Source organism: Pan troglodytes, chromosome 4 (assembly GCF_028858775.2).
Source record: "Pan troglodytes isolate AG18354 chromosome 4, NHGRI_mPanTro3-v2.0_pri, whole genome shotgun sequence".
Taxonomy (NCBI): Eukaryota; Metazoa; Chordata; class Mammalia; order Primates; family Hominidae; genus Pan; species Pan troglodytes.
The window spans coordinates 173809015-173824702 of record NC_072402.2 but is presented as its reverse complement, the minus strand read 5'-3'; the positions used below and the strand labels follow the sequence as shown (position 1 = coordinate 173824702).

Here is a 15688-nt window from a genome sequence, read left to right as displayed (position 1 = left end):
CCCCCCTTGAGGCTGAAAGTGGCCAAATTCTCCCATAGAAAAAGTTTGCTGCTGCTTTGAATAAACATAGAAATTGATCATCCCAGCCTTAAAGAAAGTTACATTTGTCTCAATGGAGTTTTCTTGGGAAACCTCCCAGAGAACAGTAGGGAGCTGAAACTTACGAGCTAGAGCTCTGGGCCTGATAGTGAGAGGCCTGCCCCTCACCCCTCCCTCAGCCCTCCGGAGTGCCTCAGCCACCTGGTGTCTGTTGACCACCGCCTCTGCCTCCCTGCTCTCTAACTCTTGTTTTTCCACAACTGGTTACATTTCTTCTTGGCCAGGCCTCCAGGACCCCCACCCTCTGCACTGCCCTGGATGCTGACGAAGGCTCTCCTTCCCCCTCCCTAACCAGCTCCTCCCCTCCTCCCACCTTTGGCCATGCAGAGGCCGAGCTACACTGTGCCTCTGCCTCTGAGAAATGGCTGGGGGTGCGCTGCGGGGGAGCCTGAAGCTGGGGTAGGGATGGGGGGTTGGGGAGAGGGCGTTGTTCTCAGAGTCTTCTGGGTCGCAACCCCAGCAACCCCAGCAGTACCAGATCTTGCATCCCCACCTGGTTTCCTTGCCCGCTTGTGCAGTGGAAAGGGCGCACCTGTTTGAAAGGAGCGGCTGTGCTTGCAGAGGTGCGCTGACCCAGGATACTGGTGGCCTTTCCAGCACCCGCCTGTCTGGTCCGCCCCACGCTCCTATCCCTGCCTAGTGGCACCCCGCTGCTACCGCGTCCTGTTCTGACCTCTGCCAGCCCGCGCCCCGCTCCCCTCCGCGTCCTGCTCCTGCTCGCGTTCTGTACCTGCCCGCGCCCCGCTCCTACACGTGCGCCGCTCCTATCCCGTGCCCCGCTCCTAGCTAAGCCCGGCCCGTGCCCACTCCCACCCGCCGCCTTGCGCTGCCCCTTCCGGCTCCTCCCCAGCAGCCGGCACCCGCCTGGCCCAACAGTGACAGAGCAGGGCGCGCAGCCGCTGAGTGCTCTGGAGTCCCTGCCCCGAGGTGCCACGCCCACGTCGGCCTCACCCGGGCAGGCATGGGGCGGTCGGGCTTAACGCCGCACCCCGCTGGCCAGAGCCACCGTCTCTCCAGACGCGGCCCCAGCGCCCACTGGGGATGGCAAAGACGACATCCGGTGCGCCGAGGCTGCTCACAAAAGTAAGTCTTGCTGGCTGCAGGCGCCCGCATCGGCCAGTGCAAAGGTGGCCCAGAGTGCCAAGCGGCGGAGCCGAGGCTTTGAGAAGCACCTTTCTGCTTGCGCTGGGCAGCGGGCTGCGTGTGACCGGCCACCTGGCCTCGGCTGGGAGCGCACTGGTGGCGGGCGGCGGGCAGGTCTCTGACAGGAGCAGGCGCCCGCGGGCAGCGGGGCTGGTGCCCAGAACCTAGCGCAGTGGGAGTTCCCAGCGTGGTTGTCCCAAGCGCCAAAGCCGGTGTCCTGAAGCAAACAGGACAGCTCTTTCCGGGCAGGTGTGGGCGAAGGGGCGGGGAGCCCAGGAAGCCACGAGTGGCACGGGTCTGCTGTTTTTGAAGGAGATGGTGCAGTCCTGGTTTCCTTTTTTAAAATTTTATTTTATTATGCTTTAAGTTCTGGGGTACATGTGCAGAATGTGCAGGTTGGTTAACAGGTATACATGGGCCATGGTGGTTTGCTGCACCCATCAACCCGTCATCAACATTAGGTATTTCTCCTAATGCTGTCCCTCCCCCCCCGCCCCCGACAGGCCCCAGTGTGTGGTGTTCCCCTCCCTGTGTCCATGTATCCTCATTCCTCCTCCAGCTCTGCCGCTTTGGCTGGCAGAGGAGTGCAGAGGCTCTCTTTGGCAAGGTTGCTTTGCTCTCCTGCGTTTTTGCCACCTGGTCTTTAAAAACCTAAAAGCCTGTGGTTTCTGGGGTGGCTCCCTTGGAGGGGCTGCAGTGGGCTGAGACCCGGCCTGCAGCCTGGGAGTTCTGTGCCGCTGTCTGGGAGGGCACCTGAAGATGTGGCTTTGGGGCCATGGGAGGTCAGGGACAACACTTATGGGTGCAAGTTTTGGGGCTGGGTGTCGGGGCCAGGGGTGCTGCTGCACTGAGGATGAGGTGCAGGGTGTGGTGCTGAGTGTCAGGGGCAGAGTTGCTGCAGTGCAGAGGACAGAGGTGGTGCAGGGCAGGGTTCCTGGGCATCAAAAGGCAGGGGTGACAGAGCAGAAGCACCGTCATCTCAGACAAACACCGCCACTTTAAGTTCCAGCTCTCTTTCTAGCCCCATGCATTTCAAGGAAATCACTTAACTTCTAACTACAAGCAGCAGCCAGAAAGAGCAGGCAGTAAAAGATAAGAGAGCTCGGGCACAGAGGGAGGTGGAGGGAGGGGGGAAAGTCTCTCAAGTAACTGCCAAACTTCACCCTCATACAATGGGCCCCAGTAAACCAGTGGGCCTTAATAATCACAGTCCTTTCCCTTCAGATGCACTAAGATAGGGAAGCTAAAGCAGACTCGGGAGAGGGGAGGTATGCCTGCGGCTGAAGCAAGATGTATGGGAACGGACACACAACTCTCCCTCCCAGATAAGCACAACAAAGAGACATAGGAGCAGTGCAAGCCTCTGATAAACTCTCCCACCCTGAATCCTTAAAAACTTTTCGCATGTAGGCAAGTGCGGCTTCTGACTTAACTTGGACAGAAGTCCCTCCCAGGTTTGAAATAAACCTGCTAACTGTTGAGCCACCCTTCGTGTTTCTCTCCTCTTTAATTCTTACAACCCCTCCTTCTGAGATGGAGATGTTTCCAGCTGGGGAAACTGAGGCTCAGAGAGAGTTGACTAAGGGAAGGCAAGAAAGGGAGGCAGAGCCCCCTGCAGGCCCTCCTCACCCGAGGAACTGAGAGAAGCCAGGGCCAGGGCCTGCCTTGCAACCCACTCTGCCTCCACCTCCCCTTGTGGGACCTCAGGGGGTGGCCCCATTTCCCTTGTGTGGGCGAGGAGCTCCTTTTTGCTGCCTGATGTTTTGGATCCTGAGCCCACACCCAGGCAGGGCTGTCTCCTCTCCCTATAGTTGCTGAGGCCATCAGGCCCCAGGCTTCACCTCTGTTCTCTACTGGATGATCCTCTGGTCAGGTCCCTGGGTGTGCATGTGGAGGAAGGCGTGCATCTGTGTGCATGTGTGTCTACACGTGTGAACACAGGTGTATGCATGTGTGCACGTATGCAAGTGTACAGGGGTGCACCCAGGTGAGGCTCCCCAGACCTTTTCCCCAGGAGAAGAGCATATCTCCCCCTGGTGTCAGGTGTCCACCCAAGCCCTCCAAGGGTGGGGATGGGGAGAAGGGAAAAGTGCCTGGGATGCCAGGCAGGAGTGCAGGCTCAGATGGGCCCTGAGGTGGTCACAGAGCTGAGCCAGGCATCCAGTCTGTGCAGCAGCCAAGATGTGGCCAGAGAGGTTCCTGGGAGGTGGGGGTGGGGGGTGCTATTCAGGCCCACCCCCTTCCCTCTTCATTCTCCTAGGGGACAGTCACGGGAGCTTGTTTGTTGCCAAAAGTCCCCCTCAGCCCCTCCCTACCTACAATGTCCCTTCCCTGGGCATAGGCCTGAGTGTGAAGACTGTAGCTGCTAGCAACAGAAACGGGGCTTGTATGCACCCAAGGGAGCCAACTCCAGCTCTGTAAAGCCTGGCGGGGGTGGGTGGCAGGCAGCAGAGGGTCCAGTGGTTTAGGGTACCTCTCGTGGGCTGGCTGCCCACACCACCTACCCCTCAGCAGGCCGGCTCTGGACATAGTGGTTGGCCAAGTCCGAGCCAGCCCATCTTGGCAACTCCTCCTCCTGCCTGCCAGGGTGACTTCACTTTTTCAGATCTTCAGTGATGTGCAGATCACTGATTCAGCCCTGAGCTCAGCCAGGATGCAGGAGAAAGAGGAGGGGCTGGCCCCGGGGCACCCCAGGCCCAGCTTCCTGGGCCCTCCCATCCCATGGCCCCATGGGCTTCCCTTCCTCCATCTGTCTGTGGCTGGGCGCAGGCCAGACCTCAAGAGGCAGCTGGGGGATGTGGAAAGAACAGGGACTTTCCCCACAGAAGCCCAGAACCCACCACCTACCTCACCCCAGGAACCCCCTGACAGGTCCATGGCTTCCCCTTGTTAGAGGTAAATGTGATGCCCCTGGGCATCATTTCTTCGGGGGAAAACTGGATTCTCTGGGGCTCCATGCTGGCTCTCCTAGTCCCACACCCCGTGCTTTCCTGTGTAGAGGAGGGAAGGGCCCCCCCCCACACTCCCCCCATGAGGTGGAAAGTAGCCAAATTCTCCTGTAGATGTTTACTGCTTCTTTGAATAAATGTAGAAATTGATCCTCCCAGTCTTAAAGAAAGTTACATTTGTCTCACTGGAGTTGGTTTCTCCGGAAACCTCCCAGAGAACAGTAGGGAGTTGAAACTTACCAGCTCGGGGCCTGACATTGACAGGCCTGCCCCTCACCCTTCTGGACTGCCTCAGCCACCTGGTGCCTGTTGACCAACGCCTCTGCCTCCCGCCTCCCTAATTCTTGTTTTTCCAAAACTGGTTACATTTTTCCCAGGCCAGGCCTCCAGGACCCCCACCCTCTGCACTGCCCTGGATGCTGACAAAGGCTCTCCTGCCCCCTTCCCTGCCCATATCTTCCCTTCCTCTCACTTCTAGCCCCACAGAGGCTGAGCTCCACCCAGCCTCTGCCTCAGGAGAAATGGCTGGGGATGCGCTCTGGTTGGGGGAGCCTGGAGCTGGGGTAGGGATGGGCGGTTGGCGGGGAGGGTGGTGGTCTCAGAGTCCTCGGGTCGCAACCCCAGCAGTCCCAGATCTTGCATCCTGCTCGGCTTCCCTGCTGTCTTTGTGCAGCAAAAAGGGCAAAGCACAGGGACTGCAGGCAGGTGCACCTGGTGAAAGGAGGGGCTGTGCGTGCAAAGGTGAGCGGACCCAGGTTACTGGTGGCCTTCCCAGCACCACGCCCTGCTCCCGCCCGCGCCCTGCTCCTACCTCTGCCGGCCGGCTTTGCTCTTACCCGCGCCCCGCTCCTGTGGCGACCCGCTCCTATTCCTGCCTGGCCCGCTCCCCGCTCCTGCCCCTGCCCCTGCCCCTGCCTGGCCCCCGCCCCGCTCCTGCCCTTGCACAGTCTGCGCTCCTCTCCTACATGCCGCCTTGGTGCTGCCCCTGCCGGCTCCTCTCGCGCACAGCACTCGCCTGGCGGGCAGAGACCAGAGCAGGGCGTACAGCAGCTCGGATTGCCCAGGAGTCCCTGCCCAGAGGTGCCATGCCCACAGTGTCCCTCGGGTCCACCAAGCCCTGGGCAGGCATGGGGCGACCGGGCTGAGCGCCGCACCCCGCCCCGGAGAGCCGCCGGTCAGAACCACCGTCCTTTCTGCAGCGACCCCGGTGCGCAGGGGCGAAGGAGACATCTGGTGCTGCTGCCGCTGCTCGGCAAAGGTGAAAGTCCCGCCAGCTGAGGGTGCCCGCACCGGCCAGCGCGAAGGTGGCCCCGTGCACACAGCGCCCTGATAAGCGCTTTTCTTCTTGTGATGGGCAGCGGGCTGAGCGTCGCAGGCCACCCGGCCTCAGCTTGGAGAGCATTGGCATGGCAGGTCTGCAGGAGCAGGCGCCGGCCTGGCAGCAGGCTTGGTGCCCAGAACCCAGCCACAGCCGGAGGTCCCAGTGTGGCTGCCCCTCCCGCCAAAGCCACCTCCCAAAGTAAACGGGACAGCCCTTTCTGAGCAAGCATGAGCAGAGGGCCGGGGAGCCCAGAAGTCGCCACTGTCCTGGGCCTGCTGTTTCTGCAGCAGATGGCCCAGTCCTGAGTTCCCTTCTGCGCTCTACCTCCCTCATTCCTCCTCCAGCTCTGCTGCTGGAGTGGAGCGGTCTCTTAGGCAAGGCTCCTTTGCTCTCCTGCGTTTTTGCCACTCTGGTCTTTAAACATCTAAAAGCCTGTCGTTTCTGGGGTGGAGCCCTTGGTGAGGCTGCCGTGGGCCTCAACCCACCGGGCAGCCTGGGAGTTACGTGCTGCTGGGGACAGAGCACCTGAAGATGCGGCTTCAGGGCCATGGGAGGTTCAGGGCCAACACTTACGGGGGCAGGTTTTGGGACTGGGTGTCAGAGGACAGGGGTGCTGCTGTGCTGAGGACGGGTGGGGTAGGGCGGGTGGCCCGGGCATCAAAAGGCATCAAAAGGACGGGGTTCAGGGTGGCGGGGCTGGGATTCAGGGCAGGGGTGCTGCTGTGCTGAGGACAGTGGGTGCAGGGCCGGGGGCTCGTTTTCAGGGGTCAGGGTGGGGGAATGGGTGTCGGGGCAGGGGTGCTGCTTTGCTGAGAACAGGGTGCAGGGTGGGGGGCTTGGTTTCGTGAGACAGGGGTGCTGCTGTGCTGAGGACGGGGTGAAGGTTGACGGGCTGCGGGTCCAGGGACAGGGGTACCGCTGCGCTGAGGACAGGGAGTGCCGCGTGGGGCTTGGGTGCCAGGGTTTGGGGTGCAAATATAGTGAGGTCAGGATGCATTGGGGAGAGTGCCTCAGGGACCTCAGGAGCTGTCACATGGCAGGGAGAGGCCGCAGTCAACACCCTGTGTCATGATTTCTTCCCCACGTGTATGGCCAGGCGTAGGGGACTAGACAGTGGCTGCCAAACAGGGAGTGCACCCCGGCGGTGGCTGTAGGGGACCACGGCAGTGGGGCCATCTCTCCCTGCGTGTCTGCACCTGGGCCTGCCAGGGCTGTCTTCCATGCTCCATGGGGTGGGAGTCTTCGGCCCCTTGGAGGCTGCCGGTCAGTGTGACTCGGAGAGGTTGCGGTCAGGGGTCCCCTGGGGGCTGTGATGCAGTAACTGCACCCTTTGGGGCTGGGAGGGGTGAGAAGGTTCTAGGCCTCCCAGAGCCCACCTGGCTCCTCCATCAGGAAGGCAGCCAGGCTTGGGGTTGGGGAGGTGATGCTGTGCCCCCTGAGGCAGGCTCCACTTTCCCCAGGGGACCTTGGAGGATAGGCCCTCTCCTGACCCAGGCTCAAGGACACTTGGCAGCCCCTGTGGTCCTGCCCTTTCTCCCAGCCTTGGCCTCCCTCCCGGAGCTCTAGGGTGAGGCCCAGGCCTGGGAATGGCTCTGAGATCATCCCTGGGCCTCCGTGGAGCTCTGGCGTCACGGCTGTGTGGTTGTGGGGGCCTCGGGGACTCCTCTCTCCTCTGCCCCTGAGCCTGAAGGCCATGAGGCCTGTGGAGGGATACCTGAGCTGTCCCCTCTGACACCCCGGACAAGGTAGGGGTTGGGCAAGAGCAGGCAGTGAGGTGTCCTTGTTCCTGAAGCTCCTTTCTGCTTGGTTCCTGCCCCCTAGAGAGCCCGGGGCAGGGAGACGGTGCAGGCAGGACCTCGAGGGCGGCAGTTCAGCCTCCCCTGGGTCTTGGAGGGACTGGCATTTAGCTCTGAGCAAACATCTCTGTTGGCTTTTGCGTCATGGATGGCTCCACAAATTACAGCAGCCCAGTCACCACCACAGGTCCTCTGTGCACCTGGACGGGTGTGCACCCACCTGGTGCTGGCTTTCCTCCCTGACACTAGTGATACCAGAGGAGCTGGGGCCAGCTCGGGAGATGTCTGTGGCCCTGCAGGCCCAGGTCCTGGGGCACCAGAGCCGCTTCCCAGATTTGGGTGCTGGCAGTGGTGCTTCCGGTCCTGGCCCTGGGCTCCTCTGTGCCCTGGGCTGCTGATGTCTGTGTCCTGCAGAGCCCAGCGTTCCAGGGAAGCACCTGGGGGGCGGTGTGGCCCTGGGCAGGAGGCAGGGGAGGCAGGACAGGGGCCATCCCAGTCGCTTCCAGGTCCCTCCTGTGTCTCCATGACTCTAGAAAATTCTCACCCTTGTGTTCCTGAAAGAGAAAAAATGTAGTTGCCTAGAATTTAAGTCATGACCTGGGGGATGCTGGGGGAGGTGTGCACTCCGGGTGCCAGGACCCGAGGGTGGGGATCTAGGGGTGCAGCGTGAGCCAGGGTGGGCGAGGGTGGGGAGCTGGGGGTGCAGCATGAGCCGGGGTGGGCGAGGGTGGGGAGCTGGGGGTGCAGCATGAGCCGGGGTGGGTGAGAGACGGGAGGGCTCACTGGGTTTCTTGCTCACACTTTAGTTGCCACTGAAGCCGGCACAGACCTGGCAGACGGGGCTGGTCCTGGGTGGGCCAGTGGTTTTGTTCTGTCTTCTCCCCCTCCCACTCCTCCACCGTGGCCTGTAGGGTGTCTGCGGCACCCTGGGAAGCCCCAGCTCCCTTCCAGCCTGACACTGAGCAGAGGTGGGGCTCTGGGCCCGGCCCTCCTCACCTGGGGAAACGGGGCTAACAGGCGCTTGGTGACGTGGGCACGTTGCTCTTCTGTGGCGAGAGGCCAGCCTTGGCTGTGGGACCCAGCACCAGTGGGTAGCCCCCAGGTCATCTCTGCAGGAGACTCCTCTGGCAGGTCACACACAGGACGCCTCACAGGGCTTTGAAAAGTTGTGACCCAGGAAGGGCTCGAATCTTCTTTGCTCACCCAGCCTCCAGACCACCAGTACCTGTGAGGGCAGGTGAGACTGTATTTGGGGACAGGAACACCCTCAAGTCTTGGGAGCTAATGCCGTCCACTCGTGTCCTGCTTGTGGCACAGCCTGGCATGTCCTCCAGGCTCTGGGACTGGTGGCCGCACCTCCAGCCCATGTGCCCGGCCGTGTGCACAGGAGAGCACAGAGCCTCGAGGAGCCTGAGGCTTGAGGAGGTTTGAGGCCTGGGAAGGGCCGTTGTCACTTTGCCTGTGTTCCATGGGATCCGGTCACACAGCCCTTCTCACCTCAAGGGAGGCTTGGAGTATGGAGGACACGGGGCTGGGGGTGCTCAGGGGTGTCCAACTAGAGCTCCAACTGGACGGGAGACCGATTTCAGTAACTCTCTCCCGGGAAGAGACCACCCGCCATGGGCTGGCTCTGGCCGGTTTACAGAGGCTGTGCACTTGTGTGCCTTTGTGTCCTGAAAAGACCTTTTGAGGTATAGGGCCTAATTGTAATACATTTAAATGTTATGTCTCCACCCCATGGTGAACATGGGTCATATGTTACATGTATGTTCAGTATGCATGCATCAGGACCATCCTCATGAATATTCACAGCTCCTCCTGTAACCTGTCGAAGGTTTCTATTTAGCCAGCCTGTGCAGCGTAAAGCTCCTGCCCCAACTCCCCCTCCTTCCATGTGCCAGGCTCTGGCCTTGGCAGGAGGCACGCTTCCCAGCCTGCAGGATGGCCACCTTGCGGGCTATAAACTTCCATAAGAAATCAAGTCTCTGGTTGTGGCAGAAGCTCCTTGGTTTAATTAGGTCTTATACCAGGCCTCAGCGACACGATGTACCCATGTAACAACCTGCACATGAAGCCCCTGAACCTAAAATGAAGTGAAGAAAAAAAGTCTCCTCTTGTTTTCTGAATGTATAAATGTTGTGATTTTTTTTAAGTTAACAGAGTGAATGAAATGCTTCCTTTGTAGAGCAGCATTTCAGGTCTACGTTAGCTTTCATTACCCTGTTACTCCATAATCCTCTGGTTAATTTCCCTGAATGTGTGTGTTTACTTGTCAGTCAACCCACAGTGGCTGAAGCAGCAGGAAAACACACAGGTGTCTTACCCTTGACCTGGGTCATACAGCAGCAGGTCTTTTATCTCATGTTTGAGAGGTATCTCTGTGCTGGAGATTTTCAAACAGGAATTTGCATGTGGATTTTTAAACATGTTTGCAATTTCTCTGCTATTCTCCTCTTGAGAGGTGGGCATCTATGACTCTTCTCATGAGGCCAGGCACTAGTGCTCACTTGTCACTGCCAGGTGATGTGGAGGGGATGCTGAGAAACTTCCCAAGCTATGTTTGAAAAGGCCACGAGCCTCTTTCTGGTTTACTCCAGTCACTCACCTGTGGCGCCCTTGGCCGCTCAGTCAAGGCTCTGAATATCCTGAGACTGCCCCACTGCTTGGAAGCCCCGGACACCATAGTGTCTCCTGTAGGTCCTCCAGCCGAGCCCGATGACCCCGGCAGGCCCAGGAGTGATGTCCCCTCTGGATGATCCCAACCCCTTGCTGTGGATTCAGCCCCCGCCGGTAAGCCTTCTCTGCAGGCCCCAGACATCAACACGTAGCAAGAAGATATCTTTTCTGTGTCTTGCGTGAATTCCTATCCCCGTGAAGCATCAACAAAAGAAAATGGTTGTTTTATGCCAGCAATTTGGGGTATCTATATGTTTTTAATAAAGTCACAATAAACGCACCAGGAATAACACACTTGCAGCACATTCACAAGGTACAGAAGAAGACACACTGAAATCTGGGTTTCCTCCTTTCCCTCTTCTGCAGCCTGCCAGCTCCTGCCTCTGGAAGAAATGGCTGTTTAGTTTTTGTACATTTTTCCAGATTTATTAATTGAACAATCATTTAGCGCTGACACCGTGACAAAGCTTTCTAAGGGCTTTGCCTACCAATGTGAAAGAGCCATTTAGTTTTCATTCCCTGTAAACACTCAGATGGCAGCAGGAAGGAAAGCCGTTTGCTCTTTTTAACTGTTCCCTATAAATGAGCTGCGTTTTTAAAAGTTGCTTTAGAATGCTGTTCCTCCAGTGAGATGGTTTTATTTTTTTAATGTATTCTGTATTTTTTAAAACAATTTCTTCCCCAATTTGCATTGGAGATGTGAATCTGTTTTCCAGTTTTTCCTTAAGTCTCACCACTGTCTATTTCTCTGTCTCATGCATACATATATATATGCATATACATGTATATGTATGTATGTATATGCAAGTATATGTATATTATGTGCAAACAAACACACATTTTTCTGTTCAGTTGTTAACAATTACAATTCTCCATTTAGACAGGTAATATTACTTATTCCTTCCCAAATCCTGTCTGTCACCTTCTCAATTAGGTAATCCCTGAAAAATTGGCAAGGTCTGTATTAATGCAGTTTTTATACGTCATCAGTGCCCATTTGATTTGATAGTTCTTAAAGCTTGTGATGAATCTGCGGTGACAGAAATTTTCACTGAACCATTTCATATCTTAATGGGTATCCACTTTGTCTTAAACATGGTAACTCTCTCGTTTTTATTCTCTAATTTTCAGTTGTTGTGTCTTTTGGGGACCTTGTCAGTTGCCTTCCAAGTGCTAATTCTCATGACGAGATAAGAATGGCTGTGACTGGGTGTTGATTGATGAGCCGAACACATTGAATCCTGGAGTTTGAGGTTATCAGAACTCCCCATTTAGAAAATCATCCTTTATGTTTTAGAAAATCATCATTGTATGTTGAACATACAATGCTTCTTTTTTCTTCATCTCCAGGTGAATAGACAGTCTTTCATGTATACTTTCACAGAGAAATCTCTCAAGAACTCAAAGAGATTCGGAGATTAGTAAGTCTGCAACTTAGTTACATACAGAGAAAAGCAGTAGATAATATAGATAGGTGATAAGATATTTTATACAATTACTATGAGTTATATTCTTAGAGATAGACTTTTAAAAATTGAATTTAGGCTGGGCCCAGTGGCTCCCTCCTGTAATCCCAGCATTTTGGGAAGCCGAGGTGGGTGGATCACCTGAGATCAAGAGTTCAAGACCAGCTTGGCCAACACGGTGAAACCCCATCTCTACTAAACGTACAAAAATTAGCTGGGCATGTTGGTGCATGCCTGTAGTTCCAGCTACTCCGGAGGCTGAGGCAGCAGAATCACTTGAATCCGGGGGGCGGAGGTTGCAGTGAGCCAAGATCGCACCACTGGACTCCAGCCTGGGTGACAGAGCGAGACTCTGGTCTCAAAAAAAAAAAAAAAAAAATTGAATTTATACTAAGGCATTTTAAACTTTCATCTGGAATAAATTTAAAATTGTTGAATATGGAAATTGCTGATGACTCAGGAATAGTAAGAGGGATGGGGATAGTATTTCAAGTCAAGGAAGGAACCTCATTTTATTCTGAATGTGTTAGTTTTGACTCTCTTCACCCTGAAATTTTCACTATCAAATATATTTGGAAGGCAGGTCTTCTTTCCTCATTTAATGTTTATTTCATACTCAGAGAATAGTACTGTGGGTGTGGGATTCAGATTTTGATTTTGAAATGAACTCTGGCCCCTTGTCCCTGTGAAAGTGCACTGGTCTAGAGAGCAGCAGTCGGACCCCAGAGTGTGGCACGTGTTCCTGTGTTCATTTGAACATTCTCTGATGACCTGTTGCTGAGGTCATGTGATGATGCGTATCCTGTCTTCCACCCCAGCTGCCACTGTGTTTCAACTGTCGCTGGCTGTGTTTCAACTGCCGCTGTGTTGGAACTGCCAGCTAGACTCCTCACCAAAATGGGAGGTAGCCTCTGCTGCTGTGGTGAAGGTGAAGGTAGGTTCATTTCCATCTTCTCACTGCAGTTTCTTCAGATGGGCCACTTGTACTTAAATGTTTTCCTGATTTATGTATTTTTCCCCCACCTCCAGTTTGTCTACAGATTTACAAATTGGTTTTAGAGTTTTATGACTCAGTTTGTATTTTTGATTCTGCCATCAAGCTTTCTGCCTTAAATATTTTCCTCTGTTTAGAAAAATGTACTGTTTCCAAGGCCAATTTTATACACACTTGCATAGAATAGACCCAGAAGAAACGCAACAGCATTTCCTTGGTCATATCGGGAGATCTTGATACCGATGACAGTGTGAGACGTTCCATGAAAGGCAGATGACAGGCCAAAGTCCTCTAAATTGAGATGTGAAAATCTTAAATCAAATGTTGAAACAGCTGGAATCCAGAGATGTTTAGAAAATAGACTGCGATCTTCTGGTGGGAAACGCAGTGGCCTAGTGAAGAGGTTTTGAGGATTGTTTTAAATTAAAGACCTTTTGAAAACATAAACACAATCAAGTAGATATACAAAGTTACAAAATAGAAAAATTATCAGAGGTTATAAAAGGTTTATGCAAATCTTTGTAGTCAAAACTGACGGGGGTAGATAGATTTATTGATAAGGTCTTCTTAAAATTAGCTACAATATTGAAAATACAGTAATACCAAACTAAAATTTTGGTTTAGAAATAAGCTTTTGTTAAGATAGATAATTTGTTCTCAATGAAATTATAAGAGGTAATAATTTTTTCTTCTGAAATCTGTTTTTTTTTTTTGGTTAAACTTCTCAGATTTATACCTCAGAGGTTCGAATTTTTCTGTGTCTCTTTACACCTAAGTTACAGGTCCCACATCATTGCCTTCTGTTTCTTTTCCCCTGGAAAAGGCGCATCTTTATACTTGGCTTGGATGATAACTCTCTCCTTTAAATTTTCATCCGCCCCCACACAGGTTCTAATTCTGCTGCTGTAATACTAAAATGCTTATTTTAAAGGTCTGAAATACTAATGTTTGCCTCAGATGTAAAATGATTTTGTACTCTTGGCCTTTTGCTATGTCTTAATTGTTTCAGGTGATCAGGAAGCCTCCCATGCTGTTAGTTAGAGCTACGTATCCCCCCCACTCAAGTTACTAGCAGTTCTGTTTACACTTCTCTGTAATACAGTATTCACGCATGACTGAACACACGCTGTGTCTCATTAAATTCGAGTACCCTTCTCATGAGGTGTGACTCCCAAGTTATTCAATAGGCTTCATTTAAACACTGCCTATTCTCAGGCAGGCCTTAGTTCAGCCTGCTCAGATAGTTGCTCAGATAAGTAGTCAGTGAGACAGTGGGGGTCACAGATTTTAATTCATTCAGTCACTTAAGCGCCAGCCCTGATGGCCACATTTTCAGTGAACTGCTCATGCGGGGTTGGTCAGTTGAAGGGAAGTTGATTCTTGGTACAGCCATCAGGTGGTGGTTGGCTTAGAATGTTCTGAGTTCTGAGCCATCTTGGGGACCAAGTAGACCGTCGGTCCCTTGGGGTGGTCACTGGTCATGAGGGCTGCCTGTGTGAACACTGCCTACTTCACAGTGATGCGGGCGGCTTAGCCAGGGACCCGAGGCTGTGTCTCCCAGGGCTCTCCTGATGGCGTCCTTTGCCTGCCTTCACCACCAAGGAGGGTGGCCCAGCAGCAGCTCCGCCCATGCTCTCACCCACCTCCTCCAGACACACCAGCCCTGTGTCCTCAGCACCCAAGGCTGCCAGAGGTCCTTCAGCAGCTCCCATGGCTGACAGTGACTCTATGTTTCCTAGGCTTCTTCTACCGCCAGAATTGGCAGTTTCCCTCGCTGGATTCTCGGGACCTGATCCAGGCAGCACACTCGGTAAAGTCTTCTTTCTTTGTCTGAGATAGGAATTTTATTTCTTTTGCTTTCTTTGTATTTTCTCTGAATTAAGATATGTAATTCTTACCACGGACTTTACAGATGAGCCACAGAATTTCTTGGTGGGCAGAGGTATGTGAGAGCCCATTCATTGCCAACTTGGAACTTGTTCCAGATGGCACTTATAGATGACACTGTTAGTGACAAACTGCATGGCAGAGAGCATTGTCCTCAGGAGAAATGCATTCTTGAAAATAGTGGTGACTTTGCAACCAAAAATCATTTTTGAAAATCTCATACAACACTCTTGTGCATTTCCTCAAGTGTCTTCCAGGCTTTATTTGGGGGCCATTGCCTCGAGCACTATCTCCCATCCAGATTTCTAATGTCACCAAGTGAAGAAAAGACCCATGAACACAGGACACAGCATGGTCTGAGGCTCACAGTGTTTTCCTTTCTCTCTGCAGACACACTCAGCGATTCAGCTCTACAGTATGCACTCTGGGATCTCCCATTTGCTAAGGAAAGATCTTAGCTTTGAGAAAGGTGACACTTTCCTCCCTACTTTTGCTGGAGAACTACCCTGGTTTGAGCTTCCTGCTGGAAATGAGGTTGGGCAGTTTGATGTAAAAAAATGAAGAGTTTAGTCAACAACTGTGGCCATCCACTGCAGTTCCCAGAAGCAGTGATGTCATTTAAATAGGAATAGGGGTGCATCAGGGTGGGGAGATATGGAGGAGAGAGTCCGTGTGGAGTGATGGTGAATGCCTTTGGGAGTGTGTGTGCATTTCTCTAGAAAGCATGTTCCTCTGTGCAAAGCACGACCCAAGGATCAATGTTCTAGAAACAAAATTCCATCCCCGCATCAGTCGACACTTCATCCTTTACCACAGCTGTACCTGAAGGTTAGTTTAACATCCCCGGTCCTCAGATTGGAGATGGTGGAGAGATGAATTTCCCAAGCTCTCAATTTCCTGAATGGGAAAGGCGAATGTGAACTCAGGAATGAGTGAAAGGTTGACGTGATGGGCTGCTACTCCGCAGTCCTCACGTGGCCCTGGTATAACTCGTCACTACACCAGGGAGTTCCAGCATCTGTGTGTGCATGTGGAAGAATGACAGCCTAGAGAGATCCCACACACTGCCCAGCATTGTAAGATGTTCTCAGTGACGGCGAAAGGCAGGGTAGCAATACAGTGGACTTTGGGGTGGTTCTTAATGTGAAACCCACATAGGGGAGTCACAGGCTTTTGACTGCAGTGGTGGTGTCATTTCTCAGCTCTTGTTCAAAAGCAGAGAACAATCAGGGATATGTCCTATTGTATTTAAAGATATGATTGGACCCAATGGGGAGGCTCATGCCTGTAATCCCAGCACTTTGGGAGGTTGAGGCAGGAGGATCACTTGAGCCCAGGAGTTTAAGATCAGCCTGGGC

General features: G+C 53.7%; 1 protein-coding gene across 15 annotated transcripts in view; it reads left to right on the top strand.

The window, feature by feature from the left end:
• LOC107966375 (uncharacterized) overlaps positions 1 to 15688 on the top strand; it is a 91830-nt gene that overhangs the window by 37384 nt on the left and 38758 nt on the right. For 3 of the 15 annotated variants that reach the window (XM_063810887.1, XM_063810886.1, XM_063810885.1), the window contains exons 3-4: positions 14183 to 14253; positions 14721 to 14864. In XM_063810887.1, coding sequence (XP_063666957.1) covers positions 14183 to 14253; positions 14721 to 14864 — 215 coding nt within the window. Of the gene's footprint in view, positions 1 to 903; positions 1183 to 9904; positions 10098 to 12267; positions 12384 to 14182; positions 14254 to 14720; positions 14865 to 15688 lie in introns of those variants that run through there. The other 12 variants (XM_063810880.1, XM_063810879.1, XM_063810875.1 and 9 more) reach the window with 9 other exon arrangements.